The 21,737-nt window shown below is 43.9% G+C and overlaps 1 protein-coding gene across 1 annotated transcript; it reads right to left on the bottom strand.

Moving 5' to 3' along the window:
- Positions 1-7,331: 7,331 nt before the first annotated feature.
- On the bottom strand, positions 7,332-18,471 carry nlrp4 (NLR family pyrin domain containing 4). Its single transcript, XM_031891965.1, has 11 exons — positions 17,943-18,471; positions 16,959-17,067; positions 14,078-14,134; positions 13,023-13,183; positions 11,878-12,055; positions 11,704-11,769; positions 9,544-11,242; positions 9,086-9,172; positions 8,303-8,473; positions 8,020-8,184; positions 7,332-7,841 (listed from the first exon to the last, which is right to left on the bottom strand). Exons 3-11 carry the CDS (start codon positions 14,109-14,111, stop codon positions 7,754-7,756), a joined length of 2,649 nt encoding a protein of 882 aa, XP_031747825.1. The 5' UTR covers positions 14,112-14,134; positions 16,959-17,067; positions 17,943-18,471; the 3' UTR covers positions 7,332-7,753.
- Between the last annotated feature and the right edge of the window lie 3,266 nt (positions 18,472-21,737).

Genomic DNA, 21,737 nt, shown 5'->3' with positions numbered 1-21,737 from the left:
AGACAGGCAGTATCTAACCCTGATCCACAGTTGGCTGTAGGACTCCCAAGCTAGGGGTTATCAACCTGAGGTATCTATCCAAGCTTCGAGGCTGTAGACACCCCCACCCAAGGGAGAATACTTTAGGGCAAGTAATTAACTGTTGCACAGGCAATAATATGGGCTAGATAACTGGGCCCTGGGCAGGTAGATATAGGAAACATATTTCTAAGGACTATGATGGCACGGTCCATAACCTGAAAGCATAGGTCCCCCCAAGCAGTGTGAATGTAATGCTCAGGTACATCCCTTAGAGATATGCTTAGGGAGACAAGGTCATAGTCAAAGCCAACAACCAGAACAGTATCTAACAGAACCTCAAAGAGCAAAAATGTGTGTCCTCTTGGGGGAACTAGGTATGGAATGGCAGCTGCCCCACAATGTGTACTCTTAGCATGTAATTGGAAGCCAGGAAAACATTTAATATGTACTCCCAAGCCCTGTAGCATGTATACAACATGCCTTAACAGTTGTAATCCTGCAGCCAATTCAGTGCAAGGGTTAGACCCCTGAACGCAGATGAAGTGACAATGATAACTTAGCAAGGTAATACATGAACCCTAATTAATGGCTGCTTGCTGGGTAACAAGCACCTAAACCCCTGCCAGCAACAAACACAGCAGAGCTTCAAGAACAAGCGTCCGGCTGTGCCGCTACTCTCCAGGCAGAGGAGATACCCAGTAACCTGATTAAGATATAATGTACATGCCATCTTATTACCCTGCCTGAGCTACTGTGACCCAGTAGATGCCAAGAGATTGGCTGCAAACTGCCAGCCTTTAGCTCTACAAAATAACACATTTGGCTAATTACATTAAGGAGAGGCTGCTCCGGTTACACCCCAATTAGCCTTTGGGTGACACAATAGGCCATTGCACAAACCCTACCCTACAATCGCCCTACCTTATAAATCACAACATCACTGCAGATCGCAGGATATGGGCTCATGTGCAGGGGAAAAGCTCTCATGGATCAAAAACCCCCAGTCCCTAGGTGCCATTTCTGGCCACCTAATACTTTCCCAAGGCTAAAAAGCAAAAAATGTTGCTTCCAATGGAGCAAGGAAAGGAGAAGGAAAAAAAGAAGCCATAAAGGGGGTGGGGGTGGCATTTAAAGCTTTTGGGAGGGTCATTCTGATGGGGCATGGGGGCAGGGATATCCCAGATAGTGCTGATATGGAATAAGACCAGGGAAAGCTATAATCACAGGGGGCACAAATGTTGGACCCAGTAATTATAATAACTTACCTAATACTGAGTTTGCTGAGAACTTTGCTGAGGAGCGCCACACCCCCCTTCTTCTGATATGATAGCCCTGGGCTGGCTGCGGCACAAGGGAAAAGCTGCTGTTTGGCTCTTAGGTTTGAATCTTCCCTCTAGAGCACATGTGCGCCGGCCCGGGATGTAGAAAAGATGCAAAATAACAGCATTGCGCTTGCACAGTAGTACCCTGGGCCGGTGAGCACTGACTGGGGTATCAGGTAAGTAATTATCATCTCTGGGGGGGGAACTTCAGTTGTTATGATTATCCTCACTATCCTGTTTGTCCAAGTTGCTCCGGCCTTGATTATCTCAGCTAATATTCAAGGCTAAGAGATCATAATAAAGCTTCAGCAGCTAATTAAATAATTTCTGTATTTCTACTAATAATTGCAATGTACCCACCCATGATACGTAAGCATAATGGGATGTGTTTTTCTATCTACTATATAAGTAATATCAAAACAAAATAAAGTTGTACTTGTTTGCAATACACATATTGGTTGTATCGTTTGTACAAGTTCCCTGATCAGCGCACCTGCAGAGATATATCAGATGTTTGTCAACACACAATAAAAGCGAATTGGTTCGTGTGACATAGACACAGTTAAAGAGATTAACCCTTACACCTATCAGTACAAATACAGCTCTTTTATACTTCCCAGTGATTTACCCCCCAGATAGGAATCTGTAAGCGCATCACATGCGAGAGAATTGTGCCGAATAATCCTGCTTTGGGCCCTTTCCCCTCCTGAATCAGTTATTGGCTGCTGAAATGTGAGACCAATGAGCTGTTAGTAACACACATGGGATTCCATGGGTTAAAGTTCTATATTGAAACATAAGACACAAGTAAATTAAAAAATAACAGAGAGAGAACCTACCCTGCAAATTCTCTTCAACTGGCGGTGCCGCGACTGCTCATTCTTCTACTGAGGCTGCAGCCAACTCTGTGTCTCACAAAACCAATGTTTCCCAATGAGCCCCACCCACTCACTCACACGACAGGTACAGTACCAAGTCTGCAATTCAGAGTGCACACCAAAGCATAGACTCTTCATTAGACTGAGACTGCTTTTGTGCATATGTCATGTTCTTCATCAGGACATTTGGCCAAGGGGGGGGGGGGAATTTTCGTTGTAAGTTGTAATTATTGGCCGGCATGTCGGTCTGAGTAATGTTAATTCTTTCTTGTGAAGTTTTTAATAAAAACACATAAAAACCCTACACTATACTCTGGGTCATTGGGCCCCATACTTATGTGCTTGAGCTTCACTTTCTCTGTGACCTTGTAATGAGCTAAGGGGGCCAGTTAGGGAGAGATTTGGGGTGAGTGCTTATTTGTGCCCTGGGTACCCCTGGAACTATAGCGGGGTGACTGTTACCCCAATGTTTCTATGTATCTGTAACCTTGTTATGGGCTAAGGGGGCCCAGCCTGAAGGCCAGTTAGGGGGGGATTTGGGGTGCTTATTTGTGCCCTGGGTACCCCTGGAACTATAGCAGGGTGACTGTTACCCCAATGTTTCTATATATCTGTAACCTTGTTATGGGCTAAGGGGGCCCAGCCTGAAGGCCAGTTAGGGGGAGATTTGGGGTGAGTGCTTATTTGTGCCCTGGGTACCCCTGGAACTATAGCGGGGTGACTGTTACCCCAATGTTTCTATATATCTGTAACCTTGTTATGGGCTAAGGGGGCCCAGCCTGAAGGCCAGTTAGGGGGGGATTTGGGGTGAGTGCTTATTTGTGCCCTGGGTACCCCTGGAACTATAGCGGGGTGACTGTTACCCCAATGTTTCTATATATCTGTAACCTTGTTATGGGCTAAGGGGGCCCAGCCTGAAGGCCAGTTAGGGGGGATTTGGGGTGAGTGCTTATTTGTGCCCTGGGTACTCCTGGAACTATAGCGGGGTGACTGTTACCCCAATGTTTCTATATATCTGTAACCTTGTTATGGGCTAAGGGGGCCCAGCCTGAAGGCCAGTTAGGGGGGGATTTGGGGTGAGTGCTTATTTGTGCCCTGGGTACCCCTGGAACTATAGCGGGGTGACTGTTACCCCAATGTTTCTATATATCTGTAACCTTGTTATGGGCTAAGGGGGCCCAGCCTGAAGGCCAGTTAGGGGGGGATTTGGGGTGAGTGCTTATTTGTGCCCTGGGTACCCCTGGAACTATAGCAGGGTGACTGTTACCCCAATGTTTCTATATATCTGTAACCTTGTTATGGGCTAAGGGGGCCCAGCCTGAAGGCCAGTTAGGGAGGATTTGGGGTGAGGGCTTATTTGTGCCCTGGGTACCCCTGGAACTATAGCAGGGTGACTGTTACCCCAATGTTTCTATATATCTGTAACCTTGTTATGGGCTAAGGGGGCCCAGCCTGAAGGCCAGTTAGGGGGGGATTTGGGGTGAGTGCTTATTTGTGCCCTGGGTACCCCTGGAACTATAGCGGGGTGACTGTTACCCCAATGTTTCTATATATCTGTAACCTTGTTATGGGCTAAGGGGGCCCAGCCTGAAGGCCAGTTAGGGGGGGATTTGGGGTGAGTGCTTATTTGTGCCCTGGGTACCCCTGGAACTATAGCGGGGTGACTGTTACCCCAATGTTTCTATATATCTGTAACCTTGTTATGGGCTAAGGGGGCCCAGCCTGAAGGCCAGTAAGGGGGGGATTTGGGGTGAGTGCTTATTTGTGCCCTGGGTACCCCTGGAACTATAGCAGGGTGACTGTTACCCCAATGTTTCTATATATCTGTAACCTTGTTATGGGCTAAGGGGGCCCAGCCTGAAGGCCAGTTAGGGGGGGATTTGGGGTGAGTGCTTATTTGTGCCCTGGGTACCCCTGGAACTATAGCGGGGTGACTGTTACCCCAATGTTTCTATACATCTGTAACCTTGTTATGGGCTAAGGGGCCCAGCCTGAAGGCCAGTAAGGGGGGGATTTGGGGTGAGTGCTTATTTGTGCCCTGGGTACCCCTGGAACTATAGCAGGGTGACTGTTACCCCAATGTTTCTATATATCTGTAACCTTGTTATGGGCTAAGGGGGCCCAGCCTGAAGGCCAGTTAGGGGGGGATTTGGGGTGAGTGCTTATTTGTGCCCTGGGTACCCCTGGAACTATAGCGGGGTGACTGTTACCCCAATGTTTCTATATATCTGTAACCTTGTTATGGGCTAAGGGGGCCCAGCCTGAAGGCCAGTTAGGGGGGGATTTGGGGTGAGTGCTTATTTGTACCCTGGGTACCCCTGGAACTATAGCGGGGTGACTGTTACCCCAATGTTTCTATATATCTGTAACCTTGTTATGAGCTAAGGGGGCCCAGCCTGAAGGCCAGTTAGGGGGGGATTTGGGGTGAGTGCTTATTTGTGCCCTGGGTACCCCTGGAACTATAGCGGGGTGACTGTTACTCCAATGTTTCTATATATCTGTGACCTTGTTATGGGCTAAGGGGGCCCAGCCTGAAGGCCAGTTAGGGGGGGATTTGGGGTGAGTGCTTATTTGTGCCCTGGGTACCCCTGGAACTATAGCAGGGTGACTGTTACCCCAATGTTTCTATATATCTGTAACCTTGTTATGGGCTAAGGGGGCCCAGCCTGAAGGCCAGTTAGGGGGGGAGTTGGGGTGAGTGCTTATTTGTGCCCTGGGTACCCCTGGAACTATAGCGGGGTGACTGTTACCCCACCTAGTACTAGTACTAGTGTATTTAGAACAATGCAACCCTGAGCACTGACCAGGAGCAAAGTACAGGATTCCCTATGTGCAGCTATAATATACATAGTAGGAGAGTGTGTAACTGAAAGCCTTCAGCAATAGTAAAGTGGCAGCATTCCAGCCATTATTGGAATGCCTTTATTTAGCTTTTTTTGGCCACAGAAAGCAAAGCTTAAAGCGTTTCCGGCTCTGTCAAACTTCCCATACACCCTAGCCATTTCTTTGAATACATTTGTATTTAGTGCCACCTAGTGGCCAGCACTTCCAATCTCAATATTGACACAATGCATATTGGCAAAAAGTATATTTTACAGAAAGCTTCTGGCTTGTCTGTAATTGTCTCTCCCATTTACTTTTTCACTCAACAAAGAATTTGAAATCACTTTTTTTTTTTTTACCTTTAAAGGCATGGCAAGAGTTAAAAGGGAGTGAAGCACTTTTATAAAAAGGTCAGATTTCAAAACTCCTTCATTCTTATCAATATTTGTAAAATATCATTAAATACAATATATAAAAAGTTTATTGGGGTATTCATCAAATTGCCCCTTGAACAGATTAGCACAGAATTCTGACATCCATTTTTTTAAATAACAAACACATTTTTTTTTAAATTTAATATTGACATTTAAGATGGGGCTAGACATTGCCTTACTTTCCAAGGTGCCCCCAGCCATGTGACCTGTGCTCTGATAAACTTCAATCACACTTTACTGCTGCGCTGCAAGTTGGAGTGATATCCCCCCCCTCCCTTATCCCCCAGCCCACAGCCCACATCTCTGCCCCGTGTTCCCAGGGGCGGGCCAAACCGACCGGGCGCCCTAGGCAACCCGGTCGGCCACCTCGCCCCTGCACCTGCATCGGGCCCCCCCCCTCGTGTATTTTGGCGCGCATGTGCAGATGGAACGCACGGGGAGGAGGGGCGGTGATGTGTGATAAGAAGCAACGTGAAACAGATCGCAGACTAGGGGTAGGCAGGAGAGGCTCCTGCCTGGCACCCCCCAGTCGTTGCGCTCTAGGCTGCTGCCTCTTCTGCCTACCCTTAGTTCCGGCCCTGCGTATTCCATTATCCTCAGTTACCTTGTACAGTAAAGGATATATAGATATATACACAGAGTATGCACTTGTACATATTGGTACATCGACTTCTATGAATAATAACTCCAGATCCCAAATACATGATACAGTGAGGGGCAGAGGTAGTGGCACCCGTAATACATTAGATAAAGTGGAAAGCAGTAAGAACTTTAGGCCCAAATACATTAAATACAATGAAAGGCAATGATTTCTGACACCCAGATCCTTCCAAAAAGCAGCTTTACTGAAGGCTGGAGAAGATTTCAGCATTGTAGATGTCAAAATGAGTTCAGAAATGTTTGTGTTGCTATATGTGTTTAATTGCCCCAACTAGTGGTAGACATGAGAATTGCACCCAAGCAGGAAAAACTCTGTTTTGCTATTATGCAACTTTGGTCCTATTGACAATATATTAGGTAGGAGAAACAATAGGTTAGCTGAAAGTTCTAATGTGTAGCGCTGGCTCCTTCTGAAAGCTCAGACTCAGGCACACTTTACTGCTGCGCTGCAAGTTGGAGTGATATCCCCCCCCTCACCCCAGCAGCCAATCAGCAGAACAATGGGAAGGGAGCAAGATAGCAGCTCCCAGTAGGTATCAGAATAGCACTCAATAGTAAGAAATCCAAGTCCGGCTTGGGACTCCCCCAGTTACATGGGAGTAGGAGAAACAATAGGTTAGCTGAAAGCAAATCTAATGTGTAGCACTGGCTGAAAGCTCAGACTCAGACACACTTTACTGCTGTGCTGCAAGTTGGAGTGATATCCCCCCCCCCTCACCCCCAGCAGCCGATCAGCAGAACAATGGGAAGGGAGCAAGATAGCAGCTCCCAGTAGGTATCAGAATAGCACTCAATAGTAAGAAATCCAAGTCCGGCTTGGGACTCCTCCAGTTACATGGGAGTAGGAGAAACAATAGGTTAGTTGAAAGCAGTTCTAATGTGTAGCGCTGGCTGAAAGCTCAGACTCAGGCACACTTTACTGCTGTGCTGCAAGTTGGAGTGATATCCCCCCCCCCTCACCCCCAGCAGCCGATCAGCAGAACAATGGGAAGGGAGCAAGATAGCAGCTCCCAGTAGGTATCAGAATAGCACTCAATAGTAAGAAATCCAAGTCCGGCTTGGGACTCCTCCAGTTACATGGGAGTAGGAGAAACAATAGGTTAGCTGAAAGCAGTCAATGCTGCCACCCAATGGATGCTAATGAATGCACCCCAGGTAATCCCACTAGGAAATAAGATTCTATAACACAGATATAACAACAATGAGCTTTATATAGAAAAAGCAAAGTAAAGAAAAATACAATGGGCATCTAATAGAGTAGAATGCAATGTCTCTTAATCAGACAGTTAAACTCTGGGTGGGATATGTAAAGCCACAGTTCTTAGAACAAGGTCCCTTCCAAGAGTTATTTTTAAAAGTGCAGGTAGCGGTACCTTCTCCATAATTCCACTGTATGGCAAAGGCAGTTCTGCCAATGGGCACCCTGGAGCACTAGGACTCGGACTAGGACTCTATAGCAGCACCAGTCACCTCCTGGGCACCTTTCAGCTTGGCACCTTACAGGCTGGTCTCTGTATATTTCAGCTCCTCATAGTTGAGCTCAGTTCGGCACATTCTTGGTTTGGTCCGGCAAGTCTGACCATAAGGGGGATCATCACCGTACATTTTACTGCTGTCATATTTCAATGTTTACTCCTGGATGATGAGTTTGCATTCTCCTAAGGTCTGCAAGAACTTCTTCAGAAAAGTCATTTGTGCCCAGCCTGGAACAGAAATAGAGGAATGAGTAAATGTTGGGGGTTATTGGCTGTTACTGCAGGAGACAGTTGGGGAGCTGTGGGAACAAGGGGGTTACTGGGCTAGTAGATGTTGCGCCGAGCTAGTAAAACTGGGGAGCTTTGGCCTCAGGGTTAATAGATGGGATGGTCATTCTCTACTCACCTGATCTCTTTCAGGCTAGGGGAGGCCACTATCAGATCCTTTATATGGGAGGACCCAGTATCCGAAAGGAAATTGTAGCTGAGGTTGAGGTGGGTGAGTTGGGCGTTGTTGGTCAGAGAACACAGGGACGGCGCATATTCGGGGGTCAGCTTGATCTCCATGAGGCTGGAACAGGAACATAATTATCATTAATACTGGCACTGCGCTGTATGGCGTGGGATTTATTTATTATGTAGTGCCCTCCCCTAGCTTATCCCTCTCCCACATATACTATTATACTCACCCCAAACACTCTATCCTGCACGTTGGCTTAGACAGAACTGTCAGCAACTGATAGAAATCCTCCCCGGCCAGTTTGTTCTTGGACAGATCCAGGTCCCTCAGGGATGTGTTCTCATTGATGGCCCAGGCCAACTGCCCACAGCATTCCTCCGTCAGGCCGTTCTCCCTTAAACTGAACAGAATGAGACAGAATAAAGGACAAGTAAGTGCTGGTTACTGATTATAAAGATATTTGATACTTGTTACATCTGCCCTTAGTATTTTTACTGAAGGGAAAAATGCAATAAGTACTATGGATGTAAGGAAATATGGCAGTTGCCATAAAGTGGCAATGAGGAAATGGAGGACTTGTTGGCGGAGGTGCAGGCATATAGCTAAGGGCTGGGAGAACTACATGGAGAACATTGGTTTGGAATGTATCTAGATGGGAATGGGAGGAATACAGAGTATTAGCAACCAATATAGGAGCTATAAGATATATACACTACAAAGCCAATCAATCAAGTGATTGATATCTGCAATAAAACCCCTTAACACTCTCCCTGTACAACAGCTGACTCTAAAGGCAGTGGGGGTCCCCTCACCCTAAAAAATGCAAGCCTTATATAGCCTTATAATACAATGTGGGGGTGGCTGGGGTGGTGGGCCCAGGTACCTCAGTTTGACACTGGCTCTGAGCATTCACCAGTTGCCTTGCAACCAGCAGTAGTAATGAAGGTGGGCCCACCTCTCCTCAGTAGGTCATTGTCCGGCTAATACTGTATGAGCCAATTAGAAGACTTACCTCAGTTTCTGGATTTGACATTCCGAGTGGGTTACGATGGAATAAATAATCGGCATATCTTCATTCTTCAGGTTATTTTGAGAAAGGCTGCAGGGAAAATTGTTATGAAGCCTTTGATTGGCTAAAGGTTGGTGTTTAAGATATATAGCATTGTTAGTTCTGGTTATAAAGACGAACAGATGGAACTGCATTTGTATGGATATTACAGGGATCACACAAAGCATGGCCATGGTACCCAACTGGACAATATGTCACAATATTCATGTCTAATAGAAGAAAGGTGTCCTAATGATCTAATATGGGGATATATATGTTGGCCATGGCAACCAGATGCCTTAGTAATGTTTGCTCCATCTTTAATATTGTATTTATTCCATATTCTTAGCTTGATTTAATCATCATAAACCATTTAAGGTGCTAGGAGACAACTGAAGGAACATGAAGGTCAATGGTCCTACCTGAGATCCTTGATCTTGTGTAACATGGGTGCCAACCTCTCTAAACCTTCCGTCTGTATAAAACAAGCATCTAGGTCTAGACGCTCCACTTCTTGGTAGGATTCTAAGATGAAGGCCAAGACGGTACAGTCCAGAGGGGCCAGGTGGAACTCTGAGAACTCAAAAATGGTGTTATTTCCAATAGTATCAGATACAAGAGCCTTATTCCTGGATTCAGAAAGGCAGGCGTATATGTTTAGGGTTTTTCTTTTGTCCACACCATCATCTTCATGGGTGGTTACACTACGAGTCATGTCTTTTAACAGGGTTATGACATCCCTAGAAGCTTCAGAGGACAAGTCCCCCAAGTATGGTTTTAAGAGGGACCTGGTTGAGCTGTCAGACAGACCCGAGATAAAACGAATGAATATTTCACCTCGGCCATCCTCAAACGCTTGGGCTTTTTCAACAGCTTCCTTTAACCTTTCAGCAGAATAATCAAGATAATGAACCAAGGCTGCCAAAAACTCTTGAATCGTGAGATGAAAAAACGAGTAGGTGACACCTTGAGAGTGGGCGGATTCTACCATGAAACTAGACAAGAGTTTAGAGGAAAAAGTCACATGGAAAGTTGCTAAATCTCCTTCCTCAAATTCAAGATTATGGTTCATGACGCCATGCTCTGCCATCCAGCCAATGGATGTCAGAAGTTCTTTAGCACGGTCCAGATCCTGGCTGTGGTTAGACAGTATGTTGGAGACATAGACCACAAAAAGTTGTGTCACTGTTTTGGGTAGGAGTTGAACAATTTTTTTAGTATCTTTAAAACACATGGATAAGACGGTACAGATGATCCAGCAGTAGGATGGGATGTAGCAGAATGTGTACAGCATCCCGTTCTCCCTCACATAATGGAAAGCCTTCTTAGCTATGTCTTGGTTTCCAAAAAAATGTTGGAAGTACATTTCTCTTTGCCTGGGGAAAAACCCCATGATCTCGCAGACACGTGGGAAGACCTTGGTGTCTATGGAAGCCAGTCTGGTGGGTCTACTTGTTATTAAAACAGAACATCCTTTCAGAAGAGACTGGCTCACCAAGCTGACCACAATGACATTGAGATGTCTAAGGCTGTGGGGGCTGGCACACAGTTCACTTGACTGGAAATCCATCTGGTGGGCGCTCTCGTCTAACCCATCAAATATAAAAAGCAGTTTTTGGGGATCCTGTAGGATTTCCGAGAGGTTCTTATGCAGATGTGGATATTCGTCAAGGATTATTTTCTGAAGGCTAACTTCTTCCTTTGTATTGAGCGTCCGGAACTTGAAGAAGAAGACAAAGGCAAATCTCTGGTAGAGTTCCCCAGCTATCCAGTCATAGACAAACTTCTGCATTAGGGTGGTCTTCCCCACTCCTGGGACGCCACACACTATGACGGCATGTGGTGTGCACCTAAGTCTGTGACACCAGCGGAAGAGTCGGTTTGGCGCAATGCGTTCCAAATTGCTATGGACTTTTTGTAAATAGTGCTCGTGTTTCCCCCCTGTCTCAATGACCTCGTGCTGGGTGCGCTCCCTGAAGTGGTGTCCTGAGGCTACAATGAGGTCCAAATAGCGTTCAGAGATATGGAAACGTTGGGGCTTCTGGCTTGTACCTGGGACTGTGTGCTCCTCAAGATTCTGGGTTTTCTCCAGTAGATATTGTTTATGCTCCATCTGGCAGGCTTTGGAATGAAATGATTATTTCATTAAGAGAAAAATGTTGTGGCCAACTGCTGTCCTTGTCCTAAAGCTATTGTACAAGCATGGAGGCCATCATCCCTTTCACATTAAAGATATCCTCCCATAAACATGTGTGCAACCTCCTATACTTTTGGTGGCCCAGGGCACACAGAACCTGCTTAAGGCCAGCAATGTACCAAAAGGGCTAAAGGTAAGAGGGCAAGAACATATTTCCAAGTGATGGCAGAGGGTTACTATGCTTTTGGCCAAGGGATTAGTCCACTATTTAGTCATTTTGGTACTGGCCTGACAGCAATAGGAGAAGAACCACCTCCTTCTATCCCAGCACAGCTCCTCTTTCTATTGGTCATGATGGCAATGCCACTTGTATAGGTTAAACAGTATATCACCCTACTGGATCAGTGATAGATTACCAGTACAACCTTACACCAGAGTTTTGTACCTTTTAGTTGTTCTGGCAGATCGTGTCCATGAAGGTCCAACAAAATTTTCTGCTCCAAAGTTTCTCCTACAAAAGGGGATTACAGAATAGATCAGTTAGGCTGAGAGCTAGGGAGACCTAATCAAACATCTATGACTATAAGCATTTGATCAAATGAGAAGATTCATATCTTACCTGTTTGAGTGAGTTCATCCAGCGCCCCCAGCAGGTTGGGGTGAGGGTAATCATTCTGTAGAAAATAGAGGCTTTCCCAGAATCCCAGCACAGCGTCTCTCCCAGATGCATAAATATCTTCTACCAGCATCTCAGCAAACACAGAGGCGCCACATTGCTTCTTTATAGCTTGATAGTGCTGGAACATGTAGAATAGATGACTGTACTTTGATTTATTATAACAGTTTTAGCTGGGGTACATAAATATGTGCCAACAGGCTGCCGGCTGAGTTATACAGGGAACTCTGAGTATCACTCATGTATTATAAGGGGTAATGTACCCCCTACTGTAAATGATAAGGATATTAGCAGTCACTGAGGGGTTCTGTGCCCATATAAAGGCACAAGGCTGCAGGCTGAGTTATACAGGGAACTCTGAGTATCACTCATGTATTATAAGGGATAATGTACCCCCTACTGTAAATGATAAGGATATTAGCAGTCACTGAGGGGTTCTGTGCCCATATAAAGGCACAAGGCTGCAGGCTGAGTTATACAGGGAACTCTGAGTATCACTCATGTATTATAAGGGATAATGTACCCCCTACTGTAACTGATAAGGATATTAGCAGTCACTGAGGGGTTCTGTGCCCCCCATATAAAGGCACAAGGCTGCAGGCTGAGTTATACAGGGAACTCCGAGTATCACTCATGTATTATAGGGATAGTGTACCCCTTACTGTACATTACCTATTTACCTATAACCAGATTACATAGGAGCCTGCACAGTATGCTCAGAATATGGGGGTCGGTTCAGTTCACATACTCTATTTCTACTCTGTTTTACAATGATCATATTTGTATTGATATTATTATCACTGTCCCTCCATTAACCTGACATTCTTTTCCTGCAGTGCCGAAAGTGAAGTAGTGCCAGAGAGGAGATTTACAGTTAGTAGAAGTACAAATTACAGACTGGAAGTAAGGGATATCCCTTACTTCCAGTCTGTAATTTGTACTTCTACTAACTGTAACTTTATCAGTTGTCCAAAATCTCCTCTCTGGCACTACTTCACTTTCGGCACTGCAGGAAAAGAATGTCAGGTTAATGAAGAGAGAAACCATTTGACATTGTTGTTTTTAATTATTAGGAAAGGTCTCCCTACCTCTACGGTCACAATTCCACGGAAGCTCAGCTCTCTCAGGATACTCAGCGTATCTACTGTCTCAACGATGTAGGCAAGATCTTCCCTGAAATACTCATTGAATATTCCCAGTTGGTGCATTTTGTACTGGGACAGATGTCCCCGGAATATCTCGACATCATCTATAAAATAAAATAATACATGCTGTTACTCATAGAACCGTGTATTCTTCTGCAGAACCAGCAGGAACATTACTGGCTTGTAGCCTTCTCATAGACTTCTCTCTTCTGTTGGCTTCATACATGGTGGGCGCAGTATGGACCAAGATCTGGCTTTAGCAGTTGCCCAGATCAGAATTTGGCAAGCCAATTGATCAGTTTATCAGATGATTGTTTTCAAGTGTCAATGCTATCGGCTGGCTGAGCAGATTTGCCACCATGTCCAATCAAAATCTGTTGGGTTCTGAGCAGCCTCCAATCAGAACCAGTGGTGCAACTATAGAGGAAGCAGAGTCCATGGTCAGGGGGGAGTCTGGGGGACAGGAGGGCCTGGACCATGGGGGTTAAGCTTCCTCTATAGTTGTAGAAATCTTCCCTCCCAGTCACCCCCTTCTCCTAAAAGTGGGTGGGTAGTTTAGGGAGGATGAAACGTGGCTTTTATGGTCAAAAATACTGTATTGAATGGATATTATCATGATCTACTTCTACTGCACCAAATCCCCTTTTTTCGTCCGAACCCCAAATCCTTTGTGAGAGATCCAGCCGAATACCAAACCGAATCCAAAATTAGAGTACGGAAGTGTTACATTTTTCAACTTCCATGTTTACATGACAAAAAGTCATGTGATTTTAAGGATTCGGTTTGGCCAGGAGCATGGATTCGGATGAATCCAATCATGCCGAAAAAGCCTGAATCTTGGCCAAATCCCGAACTGAATCCTGGATTCAGAGCATCCCTATCTACTTGTCTGTGTTATAAGGTAAGAATAATCATTCTAAATACCAGTACCGTAAGCTGCTGCCAATGTTTCATGGGGAAAAATGGAGAAATCTAAGAAAAATTGTATTATTACTCACCCTGAGTTATAACCCTTCCACGAAACTCATCCATTGTCAGTGCTTGAAAGATGAAGCCTAAAAAAGAAAGGAATTCAAAGTAACCACGATCATTTCTGTAGTTCTAAAATGTCTCGACAATGCTTTTATCATTCGTATGAAAATATCACAATTGCGATAAATTTTGGGCCAAAAAGTTTGTAAATGCCACAAAAACACTTCTGGCTTTGGAAGCCTTCCATAGGGCTCAATGGCACTCGACAGATCAAACCTGGCGAAAATATAGTCCCGATGAAAGTGTAACCAAAGTGTTAATGAATTCCAAAATGTTCGTATTGTTTGTGGAAATTTACCGAAAAACTTCTGGAATTTTGACAAAATTTTTGCATGCATTCCCAAATGTTCTATAACTTAGACAAAATACAAATATACTTCTGGAATTTTGACAAAATGTTTGCATACATTCCCAAATGTTCTATAACTTAGACAAAATACAAATATACTTCTGGAATTTTGACAAAATGTTTGCATACATTCCCAAATGTTCTCTAACTTAGACAAAATACAAATATACTACTGGAATTTTGACGAAATTTTTGCATGCATTCCCAAATGTTCTATAACTTAGACAAAATACAAATATACTTCTGGAATTTTGACAAAATGTTTGCATACATTCCCAAATGTTCTATAACTTAGACACAATACAAATATACTTCTGGAATTTTGACAAAATGTTTGCATACATTCCCAAATGTTCTATAACTTAGACAAAATACAAATATACTTCTGGAATTTTGACAAAATGTTTGCATACATTCCCAAATGTTCTCTAACTTAGACAAAATACAAATATACTACTGGAATTTTGACGAAATTTTTGCATGCATTCCCAAATGTTCTATAACTTAGACAAAATACAAATATACTTCTGGAATTTTGACAAAATGTTTGCATACATTCCCAAATGTTCTATAACTTAGACACAATACAAATATACTTCTGGAATTTTGACAAAATGTTTGCATACATTCCCAAATGTTCTATAACTTAGACAAAATACAAATATACTTCTGGAATTTTGACAAAATGTTTGCATACATTCCCAAATGTTCTATAACTTAGACAAAATACAAATATACTTCTGGAATTTTGACGAAATTTTTGCATGCATTCCCAAATGTTCTCTAACTTAGACAAAATACGAATATATCCTAAAATTGTTTAGTAAATGGGCCCCTTAGTAGCTTGTAATGTAGGGACACAATTCCCAAAATTGTCCCTCCTCTACTCAACTCTATGGTAATCGAATGAAAGTGTCATGATCTCATATTTACAGTATCTAAATGCAGGGTTGGACTGGGGATGTGTGGGCCCACCGGGACTGACACCCCAGGGCCCCCTACACATGCACAAACCCCCACAGGGGCCCCATCCCTGCCCCCCAGGGCGCATACGTAGACATGATAGGGGGAGGGAGGCCAGTTGGGAGTGGGTCTGGGGAGGCGGGGCCTACTGGATTTTTTCCCAGTGTCCCGCTGGCCCAGTCCGAGCAGTAATTTGGTCACAATGCTGCTAAACAAGTGGGATTTCAGTTACACATTAATGCATAAGTGCCGGGGTATTTTATGGGGGTAGGTTTTCTTATTCGCTTTGCAGTGAGTTACTTTGGTCACATTTGCAGTGGTTATATCAGTGCCACGCACTTCTACTGCAGTTTCACTTTCACTACAACGCCTAGAGAATACGCAGCTGCTTATCCCTTCCACCATTAGGGCCTGCGTTTGCGGGGCTGTACAAAGGGCCTGATATATATTTATACATATATGTTGCGGTGTGTTTACATGGAATGCATTAAACTGCAGTATGAGGCTGCCTGAAGAACAATGCACTGTGTGATATTATGGAAGCATATATAAGTCATTACTAATGACTTAGCTAGCAAATAGAATAGATAGAAGATAGTTGATTTAGATTGTAAGCGGTTTAGTGCATGAACTTTAGATGTCTATTCTTATTATATATTCTTGCTTATCCTATAAAGAGAAATACACACACTTGTATAGGTATAGTATATAGGGAAACAATGCTTTTCAGTAATAATACATATATAATATACAGTTTGGTCATTTCCCTATGGGAGCAAACTGTAAATTGTATCCTTACTATATAATATACAAGAGCCACAAATAACCTTTATTTGGCCATGGAACCCCTCTGTGCCTTATAATATCCCTATATGTTACAATAGGGGGTACTTTATTCACTATATAATATACAAGAGCCACAAATACCCTTTATATGGCCATGGAACCCCTCTGTGCCTTATAATATCCCTATATGTTACAATAGGGGGTACTTTATTCACTATATAATATACAGGAGCCACAAATAACCTTTATATGGCCATGGAACCCCTCTGTGCCTTATAATATCCCTATATGTTACAATAGGGGGTACTTTATTCACTATATAATATACAGGAGCCACAAATAACCTTTATATGGCCATGGAACCCCTCTGTGACTTATAATATCCCTATATGTTACAATAGGGGGTACTTTATTCACTATATAATATACAGGAGCCACAAATAACCTTTATATGGCCATGGAACCCCTCTGTGCCTTATAATATCCCTATATGTTACAATAGGGGGTACTTTATTCACTATATAATATACAGGAGCCACAAATACCCTTTATATGGCCATGGAACCCCTCTGTGACTTATAATATCCCTATATGTTACAATCCATGCTGCGTTTCCAGATCCTATGGAAACTACCATCAATCTCCCCTATGATCTCACTGTAACCCGGTAGCCAAGTTCTGAAGGGAACGAGCCACATATAAAACTGATTTTGGAAACTGTTAATATAAAAACAATAGATTTTTTTTACCTTTTAATCTCTGGAAAACAAATTCACCTCCCTTCCATGTAGCTAGGTTGAAGCGAAGCAGCCAAAGTACGGGGCTGCACCCTGGGTGGAAGTTTTATGGCAGCTTGTCCTGTGTACAAGATAGCAGTTAAATTAAACCCAACCCAATTAAACAGTAAGCTTATCTTTTAAAGGGATATACTAGGGTCAGCCTGCAACCTGGGGTTGTTGCGGAACTACAATTCGCACAATTCCAGGCTGAGTATAATGTTGATGGGATCGGTATTATAAAAATTATTGGTTAAATATCTTTCCTTCCTGTATATGGAAGAGGATTAGAAATAGGAAGGGTTCTTTGGGGCGTACCAAGAGGCAGGCAGAGCTGTAGGAACCAGTACAGTTGGTCCATCATGTGCAACCCTGAACCTTGAGAAATCTTGAGTTTCTGTATATTCACTACATAGAAGGAAGATTATGAGCTGTTATTAAGAATGCATTGAACCAACATAATGGGTGCAAGATCTGGAGCTGATGATTTGAAGGAATAGTAAAAATGACAATAACAATATAATTGTAACCTCACTGAGTAATTGTTGAATACGTAACCAACCGGCAGTTTATATCGTATTAAGGGACCTATTATCCAATCTTACCAATTGGAATATTAAGGCCTGAATGTTCTATGCTCCCTATCTGTTACTGCTCTTACACAAACATAACCAACCCCAAACAAGGCACCCTAATAATCCAATAATCCCACTGAACACAGAATCTTGTGGGAAATATAAGGGACCAGAGGTCACGGCTTTATTAAGCAACATTTAGAGTAAGTCCCCTCCACCTAATGTGGCCCAGGTAACACACATACACATAAGAGTATCTACCAAGGAAGAGGCCTTACGCCTTACTCTACTCTCTCTGGTTTCTCTCTTCTTATTGCACACCATGATGGTCCATACCTCTGGTTTCCATGCAAGCCTGACCGTATGGTCACAGCCTACTAACCTGGGCATAGCCCCCATCTTCTGGCGCTTTCTCTGTCCTGCCGCATTATTCTGCTCTGCGTTCCCATGTCCATTTGGTAACTCTCGCTCTCATTATACTGAACCTGTATAACTTAAAAAAGGGGATTGGTAGGGTGGGAAAAAACACAAAAACAAAAAAGTTATCTGGCCCCTCCCCTTCCATACTCAATGTTTAGCCCTCCCCTTTCACACCTGTCTTGGGCCAGGGTCAGCCTGGTACACGTCCCCAGCAGGGGTGCCCACCGGGTGTCCTCCTCTGAATGCGCATTTGTGAACGCACCGGGGGAGGACATCGGCGGCAAGGGAAGCGCAGGTATTTTCCCGGTGTCCCAGCGGCCTAGTCCGACCCTGGCCAGGGGGAGTGAGGGGGCAGCTCACTGGAGCATTCAGTGCCCCCACCTGGCAGTCAGTAACATTTAGTTAACAAGAACAATGGGCCTCATAGGCTTCCATTTTAAGAAATGCAGCTTTCTATATATCAGTAAATATTGCCTTTTTAAATCCTTTCCCTTGCCTTCCCTTTTGAGATCACATGACCAGAAATAATGCCACCATTTTGTGCTGGTCTCTGTGCTCCCACAGAGATCATCTGACAGAAAATAATGCCACCATTTTGTGCTGGTCTCTGTGCTCCCACAGAGATCACATGACCAGAAATAATGCCACCATTTTGTGCTGGTCTCTGTGCTCCCACAGAGATCATCTGACAGAAAATAATGCCACCATTTTGTGCTGGTCTCTGTGCTCCCTCAGAGATCACCTGACAGGAAATAATGCCGCCATTTTGTGCTGGTCTCTGTGCTCCCACAGAGATCACCTGACAAGAAGAAATGCCACCATTTTGTGCAGGTCTCTGTGCTCCCTCAGAGATCACCTGACAAGAAGTAATGCCACCATTTTGTGCAGGTCTCTGTGCTCCCTCAGAGATCACCTGACAGGAAATAATGCCACCATTTTGTGCAGGTCTCTGTGCTCCCACAGAGATCACATGACCAGAAATAATGCCACCATTTTGTGCTGGTCTCTGTGCTCCCACAGAGATCACATGACCAGAAATAATGCCACCATTTTGTGCTGGTCTCTGTGCTCCCACAGAAATCACCTGACAGGAAATAATGCCACCATTTTGTGCTGGTCTCTGTGCTCCCTCAGAGATCACATGACCAGAAATAATGCCACCATTTTGTGCTGGTCTCTGTGCTCCCACAGAGATCACATGACCAGAAATAATCCAGTTCTGACTGTAACAGGAAGTAGTGTGGCAGGAAAAGAAAAAAGAAAAATAGACAGCAGCCAATGTTCCAATAAAATGAATATCTTTATTTACTCAGCCTAAAAACCAAAGCCTCAAGGCCTTATGCATTTCGGGAGTTGCCACTTTTATTCACCGGCACAATATGTTCAACAATAGCAGCTCTTCTATAGTGTCGGGGTGCCATTTCCATCTTGTGAGACTTCCACACACAGGAGAAGTTATAGGAAGCCATTTATCCATTTATTGGTATCTCCATCTTGCAGTTGTATTAAAAACATTGTATAAGATTGGAAAATGTAAAAAGCACAGAACAATAAATTTATAAAGGATATATCAGCATGGGTATTTCTGGCCCAGATGCCACCCTGGGGCAACTCCTGCGATTACCAGGGGCACATTGCTAGAGCACTAGCACAGCCAAATTTTCAGTTTAAAAAACTGAATTTCAGCTCTTTTTGCTGCCCCTGGTAATTTTGGGGGGCTGCTGTCTGAGGGGAGTTTCTTAACATGCCTCATAGCAGCAGTTACCTTACATTAACCCATGGAGATTGAGCCCTCATCAAAGAGGTGGTTATAGTATAGGTGGTATAGTATAGTATGTTATAGAATGGCCTATTCAGCTTTTCACTTGGTCTTCATTATTTCTTTCTTTACAAATTTCTTTACATTTATGAATTATTTGCCTTCTTCTTCTCTTTGCATCTTTCAAATAGGGGTCACTGACCCTGCAGCCAAAAATCACTGATTTGTGAAGCGAGAATGTTATTGTTAATTGTTATTGCTTATCTTCTTATTCACTCCCTCACCTATCTAAATTCCAGTCTCTCATTCAAACCACCGCCTGGTTGCTAAGGTCAATACGACCCTAGCAACCGGATAGCTGCTGAAATGCCAAACTGGACAGCTGCTGAGCAAAAAGCTTAAAACCTGAAAAACCACAAAAATGAAGACCAATTGTAAATTGTGTCAAAATATCTTTATCACTCTAAAAGGTCATCTGAAGGAGAACAACTCCTTGAGTAGGCCCATGTCCTGAATATCTGGATGCAGCTTGATTTGGTCTGGGATACAGAAGGCCAGAATAGCCCTGATATGTTACTTGGTTCATTCCAGATCTGCCAGTACCGGTTCTACATGCCAAAGACAGGTATTGCTACATTATAAATTATTGTCCAGTCAGACCAACTTAGCAAAAAAGGCAAATGGCACTCAGGGCTGCAAACAAGGGAACAAACCCTTTATATTTTTATAGCGGAGGTGCAACGTTTCGGGGCAAGATAACCCCTTTATCAAGCATGAACCTTCAGTGATAAAGGGGTTATCTTGCCCCGAAACGTTGCACCTCCACAATAAAAATGTAAAGGGTTTGTTCCCTTGTTTGCAGCCCTGAGTGCCATTTGCCTTTTTTGCTACATTGGATTTGGGAGGGTGCCAATCCCTCCAGCAGTGTGCACCGGGCGTTCAGCTATTTTGGAGAGCTAGAGTGTGCGGAAATGTCTCTGTTGTGCCCAGTCAGACCAACTGTCATCCATTAGGGTCACAGGCAGGTCTGTTGGAACTGGCCATAAGCTCAGCCTGTTAGCCAGCCAGTAAGGTATAAATGAGCCAACCTGCCTGGATAAATCTGTGTGTGCAACTTCAGAGGTGGACTATGAAATACAGCAGCCTAGAGTGACTATGCCTATTGGGCTTCCTTACTCATTCATTGAGCGATATACATGATGGCAACAAGAGAAAAACAGCAATTGAGAAATGAATTTCAAAAAAGTGACTACAAGATCTTAAGGCTCCCAAAAATCACTGATATGAACCAACCACGTGCTACGGCTCCTACAGCAAATATCTTGCTAAAGTGGGACGCATATCTTTTACTGCCAGCTGGAAAATCCTGCTCACCCTCTGCATTTTGCTTCTGGTTGGTTATATTGCCTCAAGCACCCACAGAGTCAGCGTCGACTTTCCCTTTATCTCTAGGGTCAATGGATACAACAAGGATGATACGGTTGCTATGCAATCAGGGAAATATATACCAGGGCTGGAGAAAATGAGGAGTAAATTGACACAAGGAAGGGAAGATGATGAGGAGGAGATGAGGCAGATGAAAGAAGCAGTGGCCAAACTGAAGGCCCAACAACAGGAGAACATGGCTGCTCTAAAGAACCTGCACCGGGAACTGGCAGAATTAAAGGGAGAACTGGGCAGGGCTAAAGAGGAGTTCTTATACCTCCCATGAACAGCGCTGAGAAACATGGCGCCGCCGTTCATCTGGGGCCCCTGTTGGACAGAAGAGGAGGAATATGAAGGACAATATTTTTTCCATATTTTTTACACATATCTATGGGTGTGTTATAAAAAGCATAATTAACAATAAAAATATTATTAAACTGTATCTGCTTGTTTTGTGTGTTTCTTGTTTAATGGCAGGGGAAATGAATATCACATGGGGCCAGGAAAGCCTATAATATCTAGGAAGATACAGATGGAGCAGACTTTATTTTATCTGCTCACACCTCTCTCTCT

This window comes from Xenopus tropicalis, chromosome 8 (assembly GCF_000004195.4).
Source record: "Xenopus tropicalis strain Nigerian chromosome 8, UCB_Xtro_10.0, whole genome shotgun sequence".
Lineage (NCBI taxonomy): Eukaryota > Metazoa > Chordata > Amphibia > Anura > Pipidae > Xenopus > Xenopus tropicalis.
This window is presented reverse-complemented; position numbering and strand designations above follow the sequence as displayed.